Source organism: Trachinotus anak, unplaced genomic scaffold, assembly GCF_046630095.1.
Source record: "Trachinotus anak isolate AG129_WGS33_773 ecotype Australia unplaced genomic scaffold, CSIRO_AGI_Tana_v1 ptg000019l, whole genome shotgun sequence".
Taxonomy (NCBI): Eukaryota; Metazoa; Chordata; class Actinopteri; order Carangiformes; family Carangidae; genus Trachinotus; species Trachinotus anak.
Genome location: NW_027273870.1, coordinates 22,039,444 through 22,057,430, shown reverse-complemented (window position 1 = coordinate 22,057,430; position 17,987 = coordinate 22,039,444). Strand labels below are relative to the sequence as shown.

Below are 17,987 nucleotides of genomic sequence, written 5' to 3'. Positions count from 1 at the left end.
GAAAATTTCAAGTTGTCATTTGTCAAAGCAGACATTTTTAATGATTTCTGATATTTCACAGACTTAACGACTAATCAACAAACAAATAATAACCAATATTCAATCAATATTTAAGATAATTGTTAGCTGCAGCCCAGGTTCCAGTCCACCTCCTTTACATCTGTCTCTTCCTGTCCCCCTTCACAAGGCTGTAACGGGGAAGAGCTTTGGAGACAAGGACTTCCGCAGTGCGCTGGAGAACGGCATCCTGTTATGCGAGTAAGCCTGTGACATCACTCCTCTTCAGTTTTTGATGTCTGTAGTAGCATCAACATACATAAACTCCCCCAGGACTCAATAAATCTCTGCTTCTCCCCTCCTCCACTCAGGCTGCTGAGTGCAATCAAACCAGGGCTGGTCAAGAAGATCAACAGACTGCCCACCCCCATCGCTGGGCTGGTAAGAAGACACTCCCCAGTGTGACATTCAGCCCTGTAAACCACCCTGTTCGTCAAAGTGATAAACTCTGACTGTCTGTCATCCCCTGCTGTTTCCTCTAGGACAACCTGTCAGTCTTCCTGCGGGGCTGTGAGGAGCTGGGCCTGAGGGGCTCCCAGCTGTTTGACCCTGGAGACTTGCAGGACACTTCTATACGAGCAAACCTCAAGTAAATAGGCGTGTTGGTGGCTTCTATACCTGCACTTGTCCAATTTAATGTAGTGTAGCACCACAGTAACACACTTTTCTCTCATTAGGGACTCCGACTGCAACCGCAAACTAAAAAATGTGAGTTGTCATTGCTCTTTCTTCTTTTTCTCCTGCATTAGCTTCAATGCTAGTGTGTTTAGCAAACACCAACGCCCTGTATCTATGTCTCTCAGGTGCTGAACACAGTGTTCTGGCTGGGGAAGGCTGCCAGCGGCTGTGCCTCCTACACTGGCCCTACTCTCAACCTCAAGGAGTTTGAAGGGCTTCTTGCTCAAATGAAGATGGTGAGTGAACACAGCGATGCGAAGGAGGACAGAAAGAACAGAAGGGGGGGGGGGGGGGGGGGGCAGACAGAAAGACCGATAAGAGCACAGAGGAGGTGCAGGGGATGGATTTGTTAGTTTCCTGTCTTTGTTGGGGTGCAGGAGACAGGAGAAAACATATCCTTGTTTTTGTTACACCACAGCTACTCCTATTTCAGGGAGAGACAGAGAGAGGACACAGGATATCATTAAAAAACAGGGGCTTGGCTCTCTAAATTTTATCTTTTGGATCAATTCGGGTCCATTCAAATTAGTTAATCTTTGCAGTTTTGAGTTCTTTTATCTTATTTTTTTCAGTTTCCTTTCATTTGGCTGTAAGTTTCTCTTCCTTCAGCTCTTTTGCATCTTATCTCCAGTGACTCTGTTATTGTGTGGACACATTGTTGTGAACCTGATAGCTCAAGAACGAGATATAGTGGAGACGTCATGCTTACACCACAGGTACTCCTTATGGAGTGGACGATCTGAGTAAATTTGCATATTAATGAGGAAACACTGATTTCCCAGACTCTAGGTTAACAAGTTCAAATTGATACCAGGTATGTAGCATGACAAACATGTTGTTGTGAAAAATCTTTGCTTTTGAATATATAAATAGTAGTTTATACTGACTGTAACTTTATACTTACACTAAAGGTACCTGTTATGAAATACATGATCTATTAAGATTCATACATTTGCATATTAATTAGGTAAAACAGATTTTTTTCAAAAACTTGTGTGTGTTAGCATCCTCTTCTGTCTCAGAGATCATGGCAGGACATTAAACAACCCAAGTCCCTTTTGTGCTCGTGTGTGTGTTTGTAGGAGAGTGAGGAAGGAGGCGACAGTCCACAGAAACGCAGTGTTAGAGACAGCGGCTATGACTGCTGGGACTCTGAGAGGAGTGAGTCTCTATCTCCACCACGACACACTCGCGACAACTCCCTTGACAGGTGAGAGACATCTGCCAATACTGACACTCACACACATAGTAGCTGCTTCCCTATTTCCAGTCTTCATGCTAAGACAAGGTAACCACACATTTAGGGTTTTTAAAATCACTCATGAGAAGTTCAGTCCCAGTATAGACATAAAACTTGCATTTCTTTCAAATAAATATCCCATGTGTTCATTTAGTTGCTGCAATGTGAAACTATAATATGTTTTCTGGTCTGTTTTCCTTTGTTTTGGACAGTCTGGACTCTTTTGGCTCCCGCTCACAGCACAGTCCTTCTCCTGATGTGGTGAATCGAGGCAACAGTGATGGTTGGTTCTGATAAACGTCTCTTAAGTAGGAAAAATAAATGTTCTGCCTTTGGAGATAGCAGCGCAAGCTTTTTCCCCTGCTGCCGGTCTTTATTCTAAGCTAAGCTATCCTTAACACACAACCCTGAGAATGATATTGATCTTCTCATATAACTCTCAAAAAGACAGCAAAGCGTGGTTCCCAAAATGTTGAACTATTCCTTTAAAGCAGCGTTACAGAGTCACTCATCCATAAATAGTCTGACTGCAGTTCTGTAACATGTTAGAGTTTTAACCTTGGTATGTTACGGTCAGTCAGACCGGCTGTGGACAACAGCTGAACATCTCAGTGTGTGTGTGTGTGTGTGTGTGTGTGTGTGTGTCCCAGATGCAGCAGCTGTTGGTCTAAGTAGCAATCACTAGAGATTTGGACCTGGGAAACACAGACTGAGGTCAACATCCTGCCTGTCATATGTCAGTCTGTGCATATGTGTGTGTGTGTCCCAGATGCAGCAGCTGTTGGTCTAAGTAGCAATCACTAGAGATTTGGACCTGGGAAACACAGACTGAGGTCAACATCCTGCCTGTCATATGTCAGTCTGTGCATATGTGTGTGTGTGTCCTAGAAGTATCACTGGCATCCTGTTTGTGTCTTTTATGTTGACAATGTAATATGTGTGCTGCAGGGTGACAAAAAAAACACTATTCAAGGGCCGGGAATAGAATCATTCCCTACATTTCCCAGAGGTCACAGAGATGGTGTACTGCTTTACCAAGTAATATTTATTACCCAACAAGATGGACAGCTGATATAATTTGTACTTCCCTGTCTGTGTGTCTTTTTTATGTCAGAATACTGCATTGTTGCAGGTTGTCAAAGGGTTGACAAGAGAAGAAGTGATTAATGTGTTTTTCTGACCAGCCATAAAATGGTGCTTGTGATTTTTAGCAGTGATGATGTCAGTTGTTAGTTAATGGAATTGAAGAAATTATAAGCTTTTGATGAAAAGAAACATGGAGCCATATATTTTGATAACTGTATAGTGTTTGGAGAGGTCATTACACAAGGACCAATTAATTGTAGTTTCTCAAAGTCCTGACATACTGTCTAACCTTAAACACTCTTTTCTCTTTTACGCTTCATCTGTCTTTGTTGCCCAGGGCGAGGCAGCGATTCGGAGGCTGATGCCCCCAGCAGGAAGCCAGATGTGCGGAAGGATGACATGTTGGCCAGGCGGACTGCCAGCAGTGAATCAAGAAGCTCCATCCCCTTCAACCAGTTTCTTCCTAACCGAACCAACGCCAGCTCCTACGTGCCGACTCCGCGACGAAAACCACATGCGGAGGAGGGAGAGCAGCGGAGGTAACAGCTAACAGCTAATACAATAAATAATTGTAATGTAAATGAAATGAATGATATGAAGAGCCTCAAAAGAAAAAGCAAAACAAACAAGCAGAAAGAAGAAAAACACACACGGACGTACAGACATACAAACTTCCATCATCCCTAATCTTTCCCTGCCGTTACACACTGTTCCCTAGTTACCCTCCAGAGCAGGGCAAAACAACTGGACTGCACCACAAAACTCCCAAGACTGTCACTTGGGCCTTCGAGAACAATGGGGAAAAACTAAAACAGGAAGAGGAGAAGGTGCCCCAGGAGGTGTTGGAGCAGAGGAGGCTGCAGAGGTTGGAGAAGGCGGGAATTAAAGTTCTGCCTGCTGCTGTTCGCTACAGCAGGTCAGAGAGGACGGGCATGAGATCTGCCGCTGTCGTGGTGGTTCAACAACTTTGGTCGTGTCCACTAATGAAAAGTTGTGATTGTAGTTTTACCTGTGGTTTGCTCCAGCACTGGAGCTGTGTGGCTACTTTATGACCAGTTTTGTGCATACTGATTTGTGGAGTGACTGATAACTAACTGCTTGCTCTTTATTGGTGTTGTGGGAGAGAGATGCATGGGAGAGATTGATCAAACCATGGCAGTTGGTTTTAGTGGAATAGAGGTTTCAGTGGACGGGAATTGCTACCCAACTGAGTGACTGCTTTTGGGTTGATGTGTTAAAAAATCCTAATTATCTGGAGCACGTTATGATATATTTGACTGCATTTGACTTGAATTTTGCACGTCGCTACCTCTGCTCACAACCTGTCAGGATGGATTTTTAATGACTGTGCTACGTCATCCCATCTCCAACTCCAGCCCTCCCACAATGGAGGAACAGGAAGTAAGGTCGCCGTCTCCAAACATCATCCTTCGTCGTGATAACGACTTTTTGAGCTCTCAGAAATCTGCCTGGGATTCCTCCTCCGATGGGGAGGAGGAAGCAGCGGTGCAGAAGGTTCCAGATGTTCGTAGAGATGACCTGGCATCCAGACGAGCTCATCGCAGCCCTGCTGCTCCTAAGGTGCACCAGTTCATCCCTCCACCTGTATGCAGTAACAAAGACCGAGAGCGCTGGGAGGGCATTAGACGGGCCTCACAGCAAACGCTGCAGAAGAAGGAGCTCAGGTTAGCTGCGTGTGTTAGTGTGTGTGTGAATTTACCTTTTTTCTTCCATTTCCTCTGACTCACTTCTAAAAATTCTGAACCATTTTCCTGCTCTTTCTTTCTTTGGGTGTTGTGGTCACGTGTGGTTTGATGTGTGCGCTCCACTTTGATGTGTAACGTGCTGTGTGATGCCTGTGTACTGGCCATCTGATTGGACAGTGAGAAGGAAACATTCCCTGACATCATTACACGCAGAGACAACCCCTTCCTAAACTCTGCCCCTTGCCACAAGGAAGAGGAGAAAGAGGAGGAGGAGGGAGAAGAGGGAAGGGTTAAGGTGATGCCTAACAAGCAGAAGGATGACCTGGCTTGTAGGCGGGCTCAGAGTAGGCCCCTCCCTCACAGGGATGGACCAATGAGCTTTGTTTCTGCCTCCATGAGCCAGGCAGATATGAAGAAGTGGGAGAGACTCAAGATGACTGAACCCAGGTGCCCAACACACACTCTCTGTTTCAGCACACATGCAGTGCAAAGCACGTAAATCCTGCTGTATGTCTAGTGTGTGGTTGGTAAATCACTGTGTGTAGCAAAGCTGATGAGAGAATGTGCAGTATGTGTGTGTGTGTGTGTGTGTGTGTGTGCATTTGCTTCTAGTTTTTGTTCCAGTCTTGAGCAGGTCATTGGAGGCGGAAGAGTCCCATAAATCTGCACAGATGTAACCAAGCAAACTTACATATGAGATATTTTTGAAACCAGTAACAAACAGCAACTTGAATATGAGCAGGGGTTTAATTAGCCTTATTCTGGATGGCATGCAGTTGAATCGTCACCAAACTGCACAAAATACACATCGAAAGCTGAAAGCCTAGTGCACCTATCTCTGTAAGCCATTTTAAAATCGCAACATCTTTGTAAAAAACATTTCCTGTTGTTTGCAGGGATTCAAGAAGAAACAGGGAAAGAACAGGAACAAGCCAGAAAAGCAAAATCAAAAAACAAAACAAACTATGCTTAAATCACAGCTGAGGGCAAATTCTGACATTTTGAGAGTAAACTCTGAAGAGTTTCCGTTCAGAAGAGGATTGTGACAGTAGTCACAAGGGTTCAAGAATACTAAACATTTTGTTTTGGGTAGTAGTAGAGGGTAGTCTGTAAGGGAGCAGGTGAATATTCAAATATAGTAATTTGAATAATTTGAATTCAATTTGGTCAAAAATAAATGTAGCTGAAAGGTTAAATGTAAAAACATTCTGGGTTTCTGGGTTTGACACACAACACTCGTAAAACAGCCCGTTTTTTGATTGAGGAGACAGGGTATAATTATTAATAAGTCAAAGTAATTTTTGGGCTTTAGAGTAGGCAGGTGTTGTTGCCCTTGGACAGAGTCAAGATAGCTGCTTCCCTATTTCCAGTCTTTATGCTAAGACAAGATAACAAGCTGCTGAGACATGACAGTGGTATCAATCAACTCGCCACTCATCATCAAGAGAGCAAATTGATGTTTCCAAAATGTCAAACTATTACTTTGAGTCCTTTGTTAAGAAACATTTAAACATTTATTTGTTACAGCTTCTTAAATGTGAGATTTTGCCAGTTTTATACCCTAGAAATTTAATAATGGTTTATTTTTGACGATTGGTCAGACAAAACAATTAATCTAAAAATGTTCTCCTGGGCTCTGGGAAATAATAATGGGCATTTTTCTTCTGTTTGCTGACATTTTTACAAGAACTGATTAGTTAGGTAATCAAAAAAATGATCAACAGGATGTAAAAAGTTGTTTGTTGCAGGCTTAAAAATAAATAAAGTTTACTTCAGGCAGATTTAAGGACATGTCACTTAAGTCCCCTCCTAACAATCTTTTAATTGTTAGAAACACAGAAATAAAAAAATTAAAAATAAAAAAACTTTCATTGTCTAGTTTCCATAGTTTGCCATAGTTTCCCGTCTCTCCTTGTCTCTGTTTTCCCCATGTTCTCATCTGCTTTTTTTATTCTCCTCATTAATGTGCACTTCAGTCCTCTTCAGTCTTCTTTGACAGGCATTGAAACAGAGAAGGGAATTGGCCGGTGTGTATGAGACTCTGTGTGTGTGACCAAAAAAGAAAAGAGGCGACTGTTGGCTGTGAGCACTGCTTCGGCTTTGTTTTTCTCTCTCTGTGCTGATGTCATTAGACAGGATAAAGAGTTTTTTGTGTTCCCAGAGGAGCAGCAGTTAGCGGGAAAATGTGGCTACCTAGACTAGATAAAAAAACGTGGCATGTATATGTGAATGTATGTGTGTGTGCTGAAGTGATTTAAGTACACAACCCCATGCTTTTGTCCTCTTCTGTCCATCCACACTTCCTGTCTGATTCATCATTTCCACTTCATCCTTCCTTTGTCTTCACAGTCTGATCCTTTGTCTCTAGTTGCTCATGATTTCTTTTCCCCCTGCTCTTTTGCTGGCTGTTGTGTGCGTGGGTGGATTTGTGTGTGTCTTCATTTGTGAGGTTGTTATATCTACAGTGAGGCTAGTCCGGCACCTGTGTGTCAGGCTTGTCTGGAGAAAAGTTATGGAAGTCCTTTCAGCGGATCAGCAAAGGCTGGACGAAGTCACAGCAAAGTTGTGACCTTTGGGGGCGTGACTGAGATCGAGCAGCCAATAGACACAGTCACATCAAATGAAGGGGAGGAGACGGAGTTGCTAAGACGACTCCTTTCCAAGGCAACTGTAGCCATGCCTACCATTGGCCTGGGCTCCCAGCTTTCAGAGCGGGAACGCAGGTATGGACAAGGCCAAATACAAGACAACTTAGGCTACAGCGGCTCGAATCCAAATTCACTTGCATTATTATGGACTGCATTAAGGAATAAATAGATCCCTTTCTGTTGCATTACATATTAATTGATTTAATTTAATTGCTTGCCAATGTCATTTTAGGAAATGTAAGACATTTCAAGCCTATTTGAATGAGTAAATTAGGTAGTTTGGATGCACTTCTCTGCATTGTACTGATTTGCTTGAAGTTTTAATAAGAAACAAAGGTCCACACTCACACAAACACAGACACATGCATGTACATCTTGCTGTGATCAGCTTTATGTCAACTGACCAATTCTGGATTTCTGAGGCCAATATATCAATAATTAAGAGTTTAAAAAAACCAAATAACAGGATCTCTTAAATTAGTTTTTTTTTTGTAACTGTGACCACGATGTGGATCGAGTATGACATTTTCTACATGAAAAATAAACTTTCCAGTGCCCTCTGGTTGACAAACGTTGTGATAGAGACACTATGTTTAAAACGACCTCAGACATCTCTTTGGCATTTCTGTCTTCTACCTACATATATGCTGATTCTGATATATATATGACAAGCTAATGTTTGTCAGGAGACCGGTCAGTTTATCTAGCCTGATAAAATATAGTTAATGCACAAATCATTTATCTCTGTAATTTATTTAAATCTTACTGATGATACATCATCAGTTTGCTTCATTGGAACATGTAGAAACTTCTCCTTTAAACTGTGATGTCAGCACATTTTACATTTTGAAATATATTTACATCTTGAGTTTTCTATCCTGTTCCCTATCCTCTTTTTTCACACCAGTCTTTGAGCACAGGTGTAGGAGCATGCCACATTGCATTTCACGGCACATATTGCTGGTGGATGTGAGAAATAAACCAGTGAATCCTTGAACTTTTCTAATGTATGTTTTTGATATTTTTTAAGTTAATTACTGGTCTGAGCAGAAGCTACACTTTGTAGATGGAGGTTGTCACAGGACTCTGATGGTCAAAGTGTCTGATGCGGCTCAAAATCTCATCGTGAACATTTTTGTTTTAGTAGATTTGCACAACTTTTGCATGTTTTCTTTTCTAACACTAAATATTTTTTTTGCTTTTTGCTTTACTGAATTTTATTTTGGTGTTTCTGATCTGACTGAAAATACAGTCTGTATTCTGACCATACCTGGCCTGCTTTTCTGCATGTACATGCCTGGATTTTAAGGGCATAGTTGCAAGTTTTGGGTGTAGATAATCCATCATCACTGCTGCAGTTAGAGCTTTATGCAATGCTCTCACAGCCAGGTTGATGGAGCTGACCTCAATCGAACTACCCCTCCTCCTGCTGCCCTCCCACCCTGGACCCCAGAGGTTGCTCTGACTCCTGCTGAGCTGGATGCTCGTCTGGCTCAGTACGAAAAGAGAACAGACGAGGAGGATGAGGAGGAACAGGAAAGGATCCCAGATCTTCAGAAAGACGATATGATGGCAAGGAGGACAGGCATTTTCCATAAACAAAGCAGTGCTACAGGGACTTACAACCGTTTCCTGCCTCTGCCTGGCTCCAAACGCTGCACACAGGGGGAGGACACTGCCGATGCTGCTCCGCGAAACAAAAAGGAAGTGCAGACAGAGAGAAACAAGAAACTGAATGTCAGGTGGGCTGAGATTTGTTCACAGTGTGCAGAGAGCGCTAACAAGCTTGGTGTGGTTTGCATCCTAGATTAGAATCTCCAACTTGATTTTTAGCTGTTTCAACTGCAGGAGTTTCCTTCACAGAGTGGAGCAACAGCAATCCAAAGTTCACATGGAAACACCTCAACCGCAGCCTGACGCAGTGGTGACCCGATCAACTTCTCACAGCGACCGTGAATATGACGATGATGAGGATGAGTATGATGAAAATGAGCCTCTGCCTGACCTGGAGAAGGATGATATGATGGCACGAAGGACTGGATCTTTTCAAAAACCAGTTGCAGTCAAAACAAATCAGTCCTTTAATCAGTTCCTGCCTGTACCTGGATCAGTCAAATTTAACGTCAGCCCAGTGTCTGCAATGAAGCAGCTACACAGCAGACCTAAGCTCGCAGAGAGGATGGCTAATGAAAGGTATTTACTGTGTCTGAATGATAATGAGATTGTGGTTTTGGTCAACTACGACAGCTAACAAAGCACATTTTACTGGCAAAGATGAAGTTTTAATCAAGTTCGCAACTTTTATGGCCTGCAGTGCTAACATTCAGTCCCTGTGGATGATTTAGATCCTGACTTGATAGTGTTGCTGTTTTGGTTCCAGCATGTTTGAGTGCCTGCAGCTGCATGACCGATGTGGTTTTATTTGTATTATTTGTATATCAAAGGACCGGGGGATTTGATTTGTTGTTGTGGTCGGATTCTTGCAGCTCTCTTTCTCCCATGGTTTGGCTCAGTTTGTGCTTGGTTTGGACTCATCTGGCCTTTTCTTTTGTTGTTGAGGTCTAACTCTAGCTTTGTTTGGCACCACTTTGATTGTTCACTGTCAGTGGAGTATGGAATGAAGTTGACTGGCTGATGATGTCTCTCATCTTTGTACTTCAAGTGTTAATCACTGCTGAATCACATGGGGTCGAAAACTGTTCGCACTATTCGCTAGTGTTTGAAACTCTTAAAGGGTTGGTTCACCCAAATTACAGAAAAAATAGCCTTCAGACAGGTCTGTAATTATCTGATAATTGCTTTGTACATTTTAGGGAAATAAAGTAATTTGACTTTGTTAATTTATTATTGAGCTCTTTATTCTCCACATATTCTCCAAAAAGGCTTACCTGACAACGTTTTTTTACAGTTTTCCATGTTCACCTTAGCCACTGTGTATTGGATAAAAGACTCTAGATCAAAGTGTGACAATTGAACACGTAGTTCTGCCCACCAAGCTTATGAAATTATGGACCTTTAAAATAAACTACAAAAACATATCTTTTTCTGTCTCACCTCTAATGTTATTTAGGCACACAGATAGTTTTGGTGTTATTTTCCCAGATTTTGAGATACATATCTTTGAAAGTTTGCTAGAGCCCAAGAATCAAGTAAATAGTGAGACAATAAGTAAATTAATCATTTTGTCGATCAGCAGGAAATTACTAACAATACTCTTGCAAGAGATGTATTACAAAGAATGATACCAATCTAACTTGCCATCAATAGTTTTCATAGGTAGCATTTCTTCAGTAAAAAGTATTTCTAATCCAAACTGATCATGTGAGTTCAGTAGATTATTAATAGTAACAGGAGAGAAATGTTTAATAAATTTCCTTTGAGCTCCATAAACAAAAACTATTATTTTGGAGGCAGAAATCTTGGATGTGAGTGAGAATTTTTTTTTTGTAATTTGGGTGAAAGGACATGTAATCTGGCCACTCCCCACTCAATTATGTCACAGGAGGTTTTTTGTTTGCTTTTGACAGTTCATTATAACTTACATTGACTACTGGGGGGTGGTCATAAGTGCAGGCCTGCTGCAGCCTTCTGTTGTGTGTGATGCTGACTTGTTTTACACTTAAAACTGTGTTTCTTGGTAATCTTGGCCTTGTCACTGGATTTTAGCAGCGTCGTTACCGTAGCAGCAGAACCTCAGGCCCCGCCCCCCACAACCCCAACCAGCCCCAAGTGTGCAGCACAGAGGGAGAGGCAGGAGGAGGAGGAGGATGATGGAAAGCAAAAGGGCGAACTGACAGTTCCTAACACCTCAGTCACAGATGTGACTGAACCCCTCTCCTCTCCATCACTCACCCCTCCACCCAGCCCTGCTGCTGCCCCGATCCGTAAAGTGGAGGCAGAGTTGGAAAAGCAGAGTGTGGAGGAAAAAAATGAGAAAAGGGAGGAAGAGAGAAAAGCGGATGTGAATGAAAAACCACGAAAGAAACCATTCTGGCTGGAGGACGATGATCTACCTCCCATTATGTGAGATGCCCGTCGAAGCTTTTTGCATAATGTCTTTACTTCCATTTTCAGAGTTGCTGGCATCAATCCAGTCTGGTTTTGGTTCACGCAGTTACTTGATCTGTGAATCGAAGTGACTGGGATGATTACTATCTGCTAGTGTTTTTGCTGCAATGTTGGCAAATGTTTAATTGAATATGATGATAGCACTCCTACATAACAACATGCTCCACTTTCCCTCACCTGATCTTTCCTCATTCATTTTATTCTGTCATTGGTTTAGGATGAGCCGGCGAGTGGCTTTTATGTCTGAGGACACAGAGTAAGTCTTTTAGTGTGAACCTGGAAGAGCTTCTGCATGACAACAATATATGCACGCTGTGCATGTTAGATTTCAAGAGTACAGCCCAAAAATATACTAATGTACGACACAATAACACTTATTACTAATATCCAGCTTCTTGTTGTCATATTTTGCTTTGAAGTGGTATTTTTAACCTTATTCTCTCAGTGGTGGAAGAAGTACTCAGATCTTTTACCTAAGCAAATATAGTAACACAACAGACTAGAAATAATAGGTTACAAGTAAGTACAGTAGTATTTGCATCAAAATATACTACTACTACAAAAAAAGTAACATTACTCATTATGAAAAATTGCCCATTTCAGAATAGTGTATATCATTGGATAATAATTATTGATGCAATAACGTGAGCTGATTTTAACACTTCATTTACTGCTAGATTGTTTGTTAATTTCCCCTAGAGGATCATAGTCTTAACTTATAATGATACATCATAACATATCTTTCATTATATTTTGCTTTATTAAGAGTTATAGCGAAGTTAAAAGTAGCATAAAATGGAAACACAAGTACAAATACATAAAACCTGTACATTTGCTGTACATGCAGCACAGTAAATGTACTTTCCACCACTGTATTCTTTTATGTACTTTCTTTGGTTGTTTGTTTAAATTAGTTAAAGATACGTATGCTAATATATAAACTGCTCAACTAACACATTCATATTCATATTAAGTTGAATTAATTTGTTTTGCTTGCCAATCAAAGTTTATCCATTTGATCAGTTGCTTGTTTAATTGCCTGTGAGCAGTTCATAAATCAGTGACATATTTTTGTCAGGTGTGGGGCAACGCATATGTATATATACAGACAAGAACATTAAGAATGATAATGTAATTTTTATATTTAGTGGACTGTTATTGGTTGTGTATGACGGTAGCAAAAAGATAAACCATCTTTCACTGTCATCTCTTTATTTTGATTTTGTTTGGGTTTTTTTGCAATGTTTATCTTGTGTGAAATTTTCTTTGGAAACCAAAGCAAACAATGAATTAAATCAATTCAAATGTCTGCTTTTGTCCATGGCCAGGTTGGACAGAGTGAGCTTGTTGGGTGAAATGATTAAGTAATTTATACAAGCTTATCCTGGCCTCTTTCCTGTCTAGGAGCGTGAGTATGAGTGACATGCTTAACGAGGAAGAGGCGGGTCACTTACCACCGCTGAGCCAATCACGATATGAGCGCATGCATGATCAGTACAACAGCTTTCGGGAAGACGAGGACCACTGGCAAGATGTAAGAAACTTATGACATTAAAACAAAGTAAGATAGCTGTATCCATTTAAATAATAGAGGGGGGGGATATTATTAAAAGACTTTAATGTCCTGCAATAACTTATTTTTTGACACTGTGACAGGACTTGGCTCGGTGGAAGAATCGCCGCCGCAGCGCATCACAGGAGCTGATTAAGAAAGAGGAAGAGAGGAAGAGGATTGAGAAAAGGATGAAGGAGGAGGGAAGTGATGGCAACAAGAGGAAAAGCATTAAGACCTACAAAGAGATTGTGGAGGAGAAGTAAGGAAGATATTGAGGCGCCAACATGAGACAAACTCAATTAAAGTCGGCCAAAGTTAAACCTTGATCCTTGAATAGATAAACATACATTATCAGAAACACTACCATGACACCAAATGCTTTGTGTCTCTCTGTGTACTCCTCCTTTCTAGGGAGCGTAGAGAAGCAGAGTTGTGTGAAGCCTACAGAAATGCAGCAACGCCAGAGGAGGCAGCCATGGTTTTGCAGCGTTACGCTCTTCGCTTCACCATCAGCGACGCAACTCTGGACAGCCTAAAACTGCCCAGATCCACCTCAAAACCCAAATCAGACCTAAGTCAGGTGGACAAAGAGCACAAACCCTCATCACCTATTAATGACTCTGAAACACCTCTGCACAAACCAGAACCAACTGTTCCAACAGAACCGAAGCACACTAAACCTGAGGAGATGGAGACAGAGCCCACTGCTCAGCAAGAGACATCAGTTTCTGCCTCCACCAGCTCCCCAACACCTAACAGTCCCCTCACCACGGTCACAAGCTCAGATAATATACCACCTCAGTCATTAGAGCTTAATGAACCTCAATCCAAACCCACAGAGTCTCCAACCACACATCAGAAACAACCGATTACAGGAGATGCACAGGCTCAGACCAAGCACGCAGCGCCTCAGTTTGCACAAGTGCAGCCTCACGCCACACAACCACTACACACACTCCCCTCCCCTCCATCTGTACCCTCCAGACCTGTCCCCCTCCTGTCAGCCAAGCCCTACTGCCAGCCCAGGAGTACACCGTCCGGACACAAACCTGTCAAGGTGAGGGCGCGATAACAGTCGGTCAGACCGACTAGCATCATCTGATACTTGGTCCTTTCACCTTAGTGCCTGACCTCACACATATATGAAAGGAGTTGTTTGCAGCTTTTAGGAAGTTTCACCATTCTGACTTCTCATCTAGTGACATGGATGCTTGTCGTACTTCTCTGTATGCAGCTTGAAGGCGTGTTGAATAATATGTCCGGTTAGCTCTGTCAGTATCAGTTTCTCTCAGAAAGTAGAAATGATCTTTGAGCTTCTCCAAATGAGGAATGCTCACCTTTCTGATCAACATATATTCACAGTGATCATTTCCTGTATTGACAAGAAACAATTCAAGGTCACACCTCTGATCCACTTCCTTTTTACATTTTGGATCAATACAAAGACTGCGTGTATACTTAAATACAGTACATTAGTTTCCAGATATTTGGTTTCTGAGGGTTGCTAATCTTGCAAACCATGCTCACTGTTTATCCATGGTTTTATTTAATTTTATTTATATACATATATTCTATAATCAGCATTGCTTTGCATTGTAATTACGATATGTTTGTGGATAAATTCAAATGGAACCTTGAAGGTAAAAAAAGTAGTTCCAATAATGTGGGTCATCGGGTTGTTATGAAGAATTTAACAATGGACAAATAGTACACTAATGAATCAAATGGGTTGGGCAGGTCTTCAAACTGCACACAGACACATTAAAATGGAATCCACGTTTGTGATTTTCACTAAGTAGAGAAGTGAACTTTGCGTGATCAAACTATCCTTTCAATCCTGATCTTTATGTATGTGTCCCACTCAGATGGATGGGTTGGTGCGCGTGAATGGAGAGACCACGGAGGATTTACCTGTTTCCACTACACCTGCCTCCCCTCAGCCCTTGCCACAGGAGATTAAAGATGTCACGCCCAAACCGACGGGCAAAGACAAAACCACCGAACAGACGGACAAAGACATTGCTTCCAAACAGACGGAGAAAGATGTTTCCCCTGGGGAGACAGTGACAAGTCAGGAGACAACAGAGCACCCACCACCTCCACAGACAGAGAAATCAACCCCCTCTTCAGGCTCTGCCATCAGCTCCTTAATTGGAGGCCGAAACTGTATCATCACAACGACTATTGTCACAGAGCTCACCCAGACTCTGGTGGAGCCTCATCTCCCGGATATCCAAAGCAATGGACAGGTAACACTACAGGTGACATGTTAAAGGACAATACTTGTTGTTATTCCTATTGACCATTGGTTTTCAGATTGTTGAATATGTTCTCTAACATCCAGGCAGACACTTGTTCCAGTTCTGATGCACGATAAGATCCACTTACAGACACTTCAGTCTAACTGAGGTGGTGCTCCAGGTGCACAGTGAAGATTCTGTTGTGTTTACTGTCTGCATGGGAAATGCAGATGAAAGTGGGGATCGCTTTCATGAATTTTCCATCCTGGAGCATTCAAGTGTTTGTGAACTCTTTTACACCTGAGACATGAGAATCAGGTGCCACTTCAGTCTATCCATGTGCTGTGTTGGAGGAAAATTAAACCCAGGAGGCAAACCAAGCACAAACATGGACATTATTAAAGGGACATGGTGAATTTCAGTTTAGCGACTGACTCCGGTCTTGGAAGCACATGAATACTCTAATGCAGAGTATTGGAGTTAATTCATTCTTAATCTACATTACTACAAAGTGATGATACAAATAGAAAGTCTAGAGAATAGAATATACTTAATGCCCCTATTGGGAAATTTGCCTTGTGTGCCTGGCGCTTCTAAAAATAGCAAACGCAAGAGGGAATTCACAGACATAAAACACTGCACATGACAATTTAAAAAATAATTAAAAATTGTTTCACACGTACAGGGAATTTCACAAATCCTAGGCCAGCAGGATTTTTTTTTCCTCCCTTAAATTGAAATACAAATACAAAACAATGTTTTGTTACAGTGGGTAGTGGGTAGAAATTGTAATTCACAGTGGACAGACATGAGCCTGTACTGAAACTCCTCAGTTGCTCACTGTGATTGATGGCCTATGTAAAGCAAGTTTCGAGTTTCTTCAGGTTGATTTTAATATTGCATTTACATGAACTGAAACAAGTGACTGCCTGAAGTCTAAACCTAATGCCATGTTTTGAAAGAATGTTGAGCAGATATTGATGTATTATGTAATTTTCACTAAATTTGTTACAGTATCCAAAATTGTCAGTATGGTCCATTAAATATTTTAAATATAGATTTGTAGAAACAGGACAAACACAGATCCTTCCTGTAAATGCTTTATTTATGTAGTTGAATATTCAACTTTCAGGTCAATGGTACCACAGGTTTGATTGGGACACCGGAGCAGGAAAAAAAGGCTGAGTCGGCTACGTCCCCCAGCAGCGTTCAAGAATATTCTCCCACTGTCACAGGTAAAACTGCTATACCTCAGATGACCTCTGTTTTCAGTCACTTATAATTTACAGAGCTATAGTTTATACTCCCCTACATTTCAAACAAGTATCTTTTATATCTGCATAATTCTTCCTCGCAGACGTCTGTACCATTTCTTTTAGCAGGTGTGAATTTTATTTTGTCTTTCTCTTCCTGTTGCACAGAGGGACTCGAGGAGAGCAGTGTGACTGTGAGTATCTCGGAGCAGTTCCAGCTTCTATTTCTCTGTTTCTCCTTCATTCTTAAATTTGACCCTGTCCTGACCCTTCGTCTCCAGTAGTTACTGTAGTCTTACTTGTCCTCTCACCTTTCCTCTCTTTCTGTCCTTTTGGTGCGTATACATGTATCTGTGTGTGTGTGTGTGTCCTTGATGGTCGGGTCTGGTTAGATTGAGACCCCCATGTTGAACTTGGCTAAACGTGTTAATCACTGGGTCTGGGACCCCAATGAAGAGCGTAAACGCCTGGAGAGGTGGCAACACGAGCAAGAGCGCCTCCTACAGGTACTGGTGGAATGGTGTGTATGTGCATGGCCCTGGGAATGTTTAGCAGACAACGGAAGACACAGGCTCTTTTGGATGTTTGTATGTATATGTGTTCATGTGCTTGTCATGTGTGTGTTTATGTGCAGTATTTGATGTGTACATTGTTTCTCTGCAGGAGCAATACCAGAGAGAACAGGAGAAGCTGAAGAAGGAGTGGGAAAAAGCACAACTAGAGGTGGAGGAGGAGGAGCGAAAACACAATGAAGAGGTACAAACACACAGACTGACACACTTTAAAAAAAAACTCTTTCCTAGTTTTGTGTGTCTTATATCTTCCTCTTTGTGTGATTAATTTGTTTGGACATCTTCCAGGAGAGACGAATTCTGGAGGAGACCGTAACACCCCTCAATCCCACCGGCTTGTTGAACCAGCAGTTTGGCCAGACAGACGTGACTTCCTCAGATCCGGAACACAGCACGACAGAGAAGACACATGTTCCTCCGCAGCAAAACGGCCAAAGCATCTCCGCAGGGAACGAGGATCAGCATGCATCGAAGCTGCATTTCTTCCAGGGTGAGGTTCATGCAGAAATACGCACTGATAGGCAGACAGTGTCCGCATGTGTCTGTGCCCAGCTCAGTCAGTCTAGTTCAACCATGTATTCCTCGGAGTTTCTGTGATTAAGTTTTATTTCATGATGTGTCTTTGCAGATTCTGCATGTGATGGTGAATCTTCAAAGAAACAGGAACTGTGGAAGACAGCATCCTTAGACCGCAACCCTCAACTAAACCAGACACATGTTGTTAAAAGGTATGTCAGGATACTTTGTATGTGTTTACATGTGCATGACACTGAATATATGTGAAGTTGTTTTTTTTTTTTTTGTTATGGCCTTTGTGTTATTTTTCTTTTTTTACATATTGTTAACACTGAGCTGAAAAGATGCTCTTCTGCTCTGAGAGAGGC

General features: G+C 41.9%; 1 protein-coding gene across 5 annotated transcripts in view; it reads left to right on the top strand.

Moving 5' to 3' along the window:
* The window catches only part of LOC139636420 (LIM and calponin homology domains-containing protein 1-like), a 28,783-nt gene that overhangs the window by 7,033 nt on the left and 3,763 nt on the right, over nucleotides 1-17,987 (top strand). The window contains exons 2-27 of one of the 5 annotated variants that reach the window (XM_071504501.1): nucleotides 188-258; nucleotides 369-438; nucleotides 540-646; nucleotides 735-765; nucleotides 861-971; nucleotides 1,818-1,945; nucleotides 2,188-2,258; nucleotides 3,399-3,600; nucleotides 3,780-3,977; nucleotides 4,438-4,746; nucleotides 4,945-5,214; nucleotides 7,233-7,490; nucleotides 8,801-9,157; nucleotides 9,264-9,608; nucleotides 11,085-11,438; nucleotides 11,701-11,739; nucleotides 12,888-13,017; nucleotides 13,140-13,297; nucleotides 13,450-14,095; nucleotides 14,904-15,287; nucleotides 16,411-16,513; nucleotides 16,700-16,725; nucleotides 16,924-17,037; nucleotides 17,195-17,287; nucleotides 17,392-17,593; nucleotides 17,732-17,831. In XM_071504501.1, coding sequence (XP_071360602.1) covers nucleotides 188-258; nucleotides 369-438; nucleotides 540-646; nucleotides 735-765; nucleotides 861-971; nucleotides 1,818-1,945; nucleotides 2,188-2,258; nucleotides 3,399-3,600; nucleotides 3,780-3,977; nucleotides 4,438-4,746; nucleotides 4,945-5,214; nucleotides 7,233-7,490; nucleotides 8,801-9,157; nucleotides 9,264-9,608; nucleotides 11,085-11,438; nucleotides 11,701-11,739; nucleotides 12,888-13,017; nucleotides 13,140-13,297; nucleotides 13,450-14,095; nucleotides 14,904-15,287; nucleotides 16,411-16,513; nucleotides 16,700-16,725; nucleotides 16,924-17,037; nucleotides 17,195-17,287; nucleotides 17,392-17,593; nucleotides 17,732-17,831 — 4,877 coding nt within the window. Of the gene's footprint in view, nucleotides 1-187; nucleotides 259-368; nucleotides 439-539; nucleotides 647-734; nucleotides 766-860; nucleotides 972-1,817; nucleotides 1,946-2,187; nucleotides 2,259-3,398; nucleotides 3,601-3,779; nucleotides 3,978-4,437; nucleotides 4,747-4,944; nucleotides 5,215-7,232; nucleotides 7,491-8,800; nucleotides 9,158-9,263; nucleotides 9,609-11,081; nucleotides 11,439-11,700; nucleotides 11,740-12,887; nucleotides 13,018-13,139; nucleotides 13,298-13,449; nucleotides 14,096-14,903; nucleotides 15,288-16,410; nucleotides 16,514-16,699; nucleotides 16,726-16,923; nucleotides 17,038-17,194; nucleotides 17,288-17,391; nucleotides 17,594-17,731; nucleotides 17,832-17,987 lie in introns of all 5 variants that reach the window. The other 4 variants (XM_071504500.1, XM_071504502.1, XM_071504503.1 and 1 more) reach the window with 4 other exon arrangements.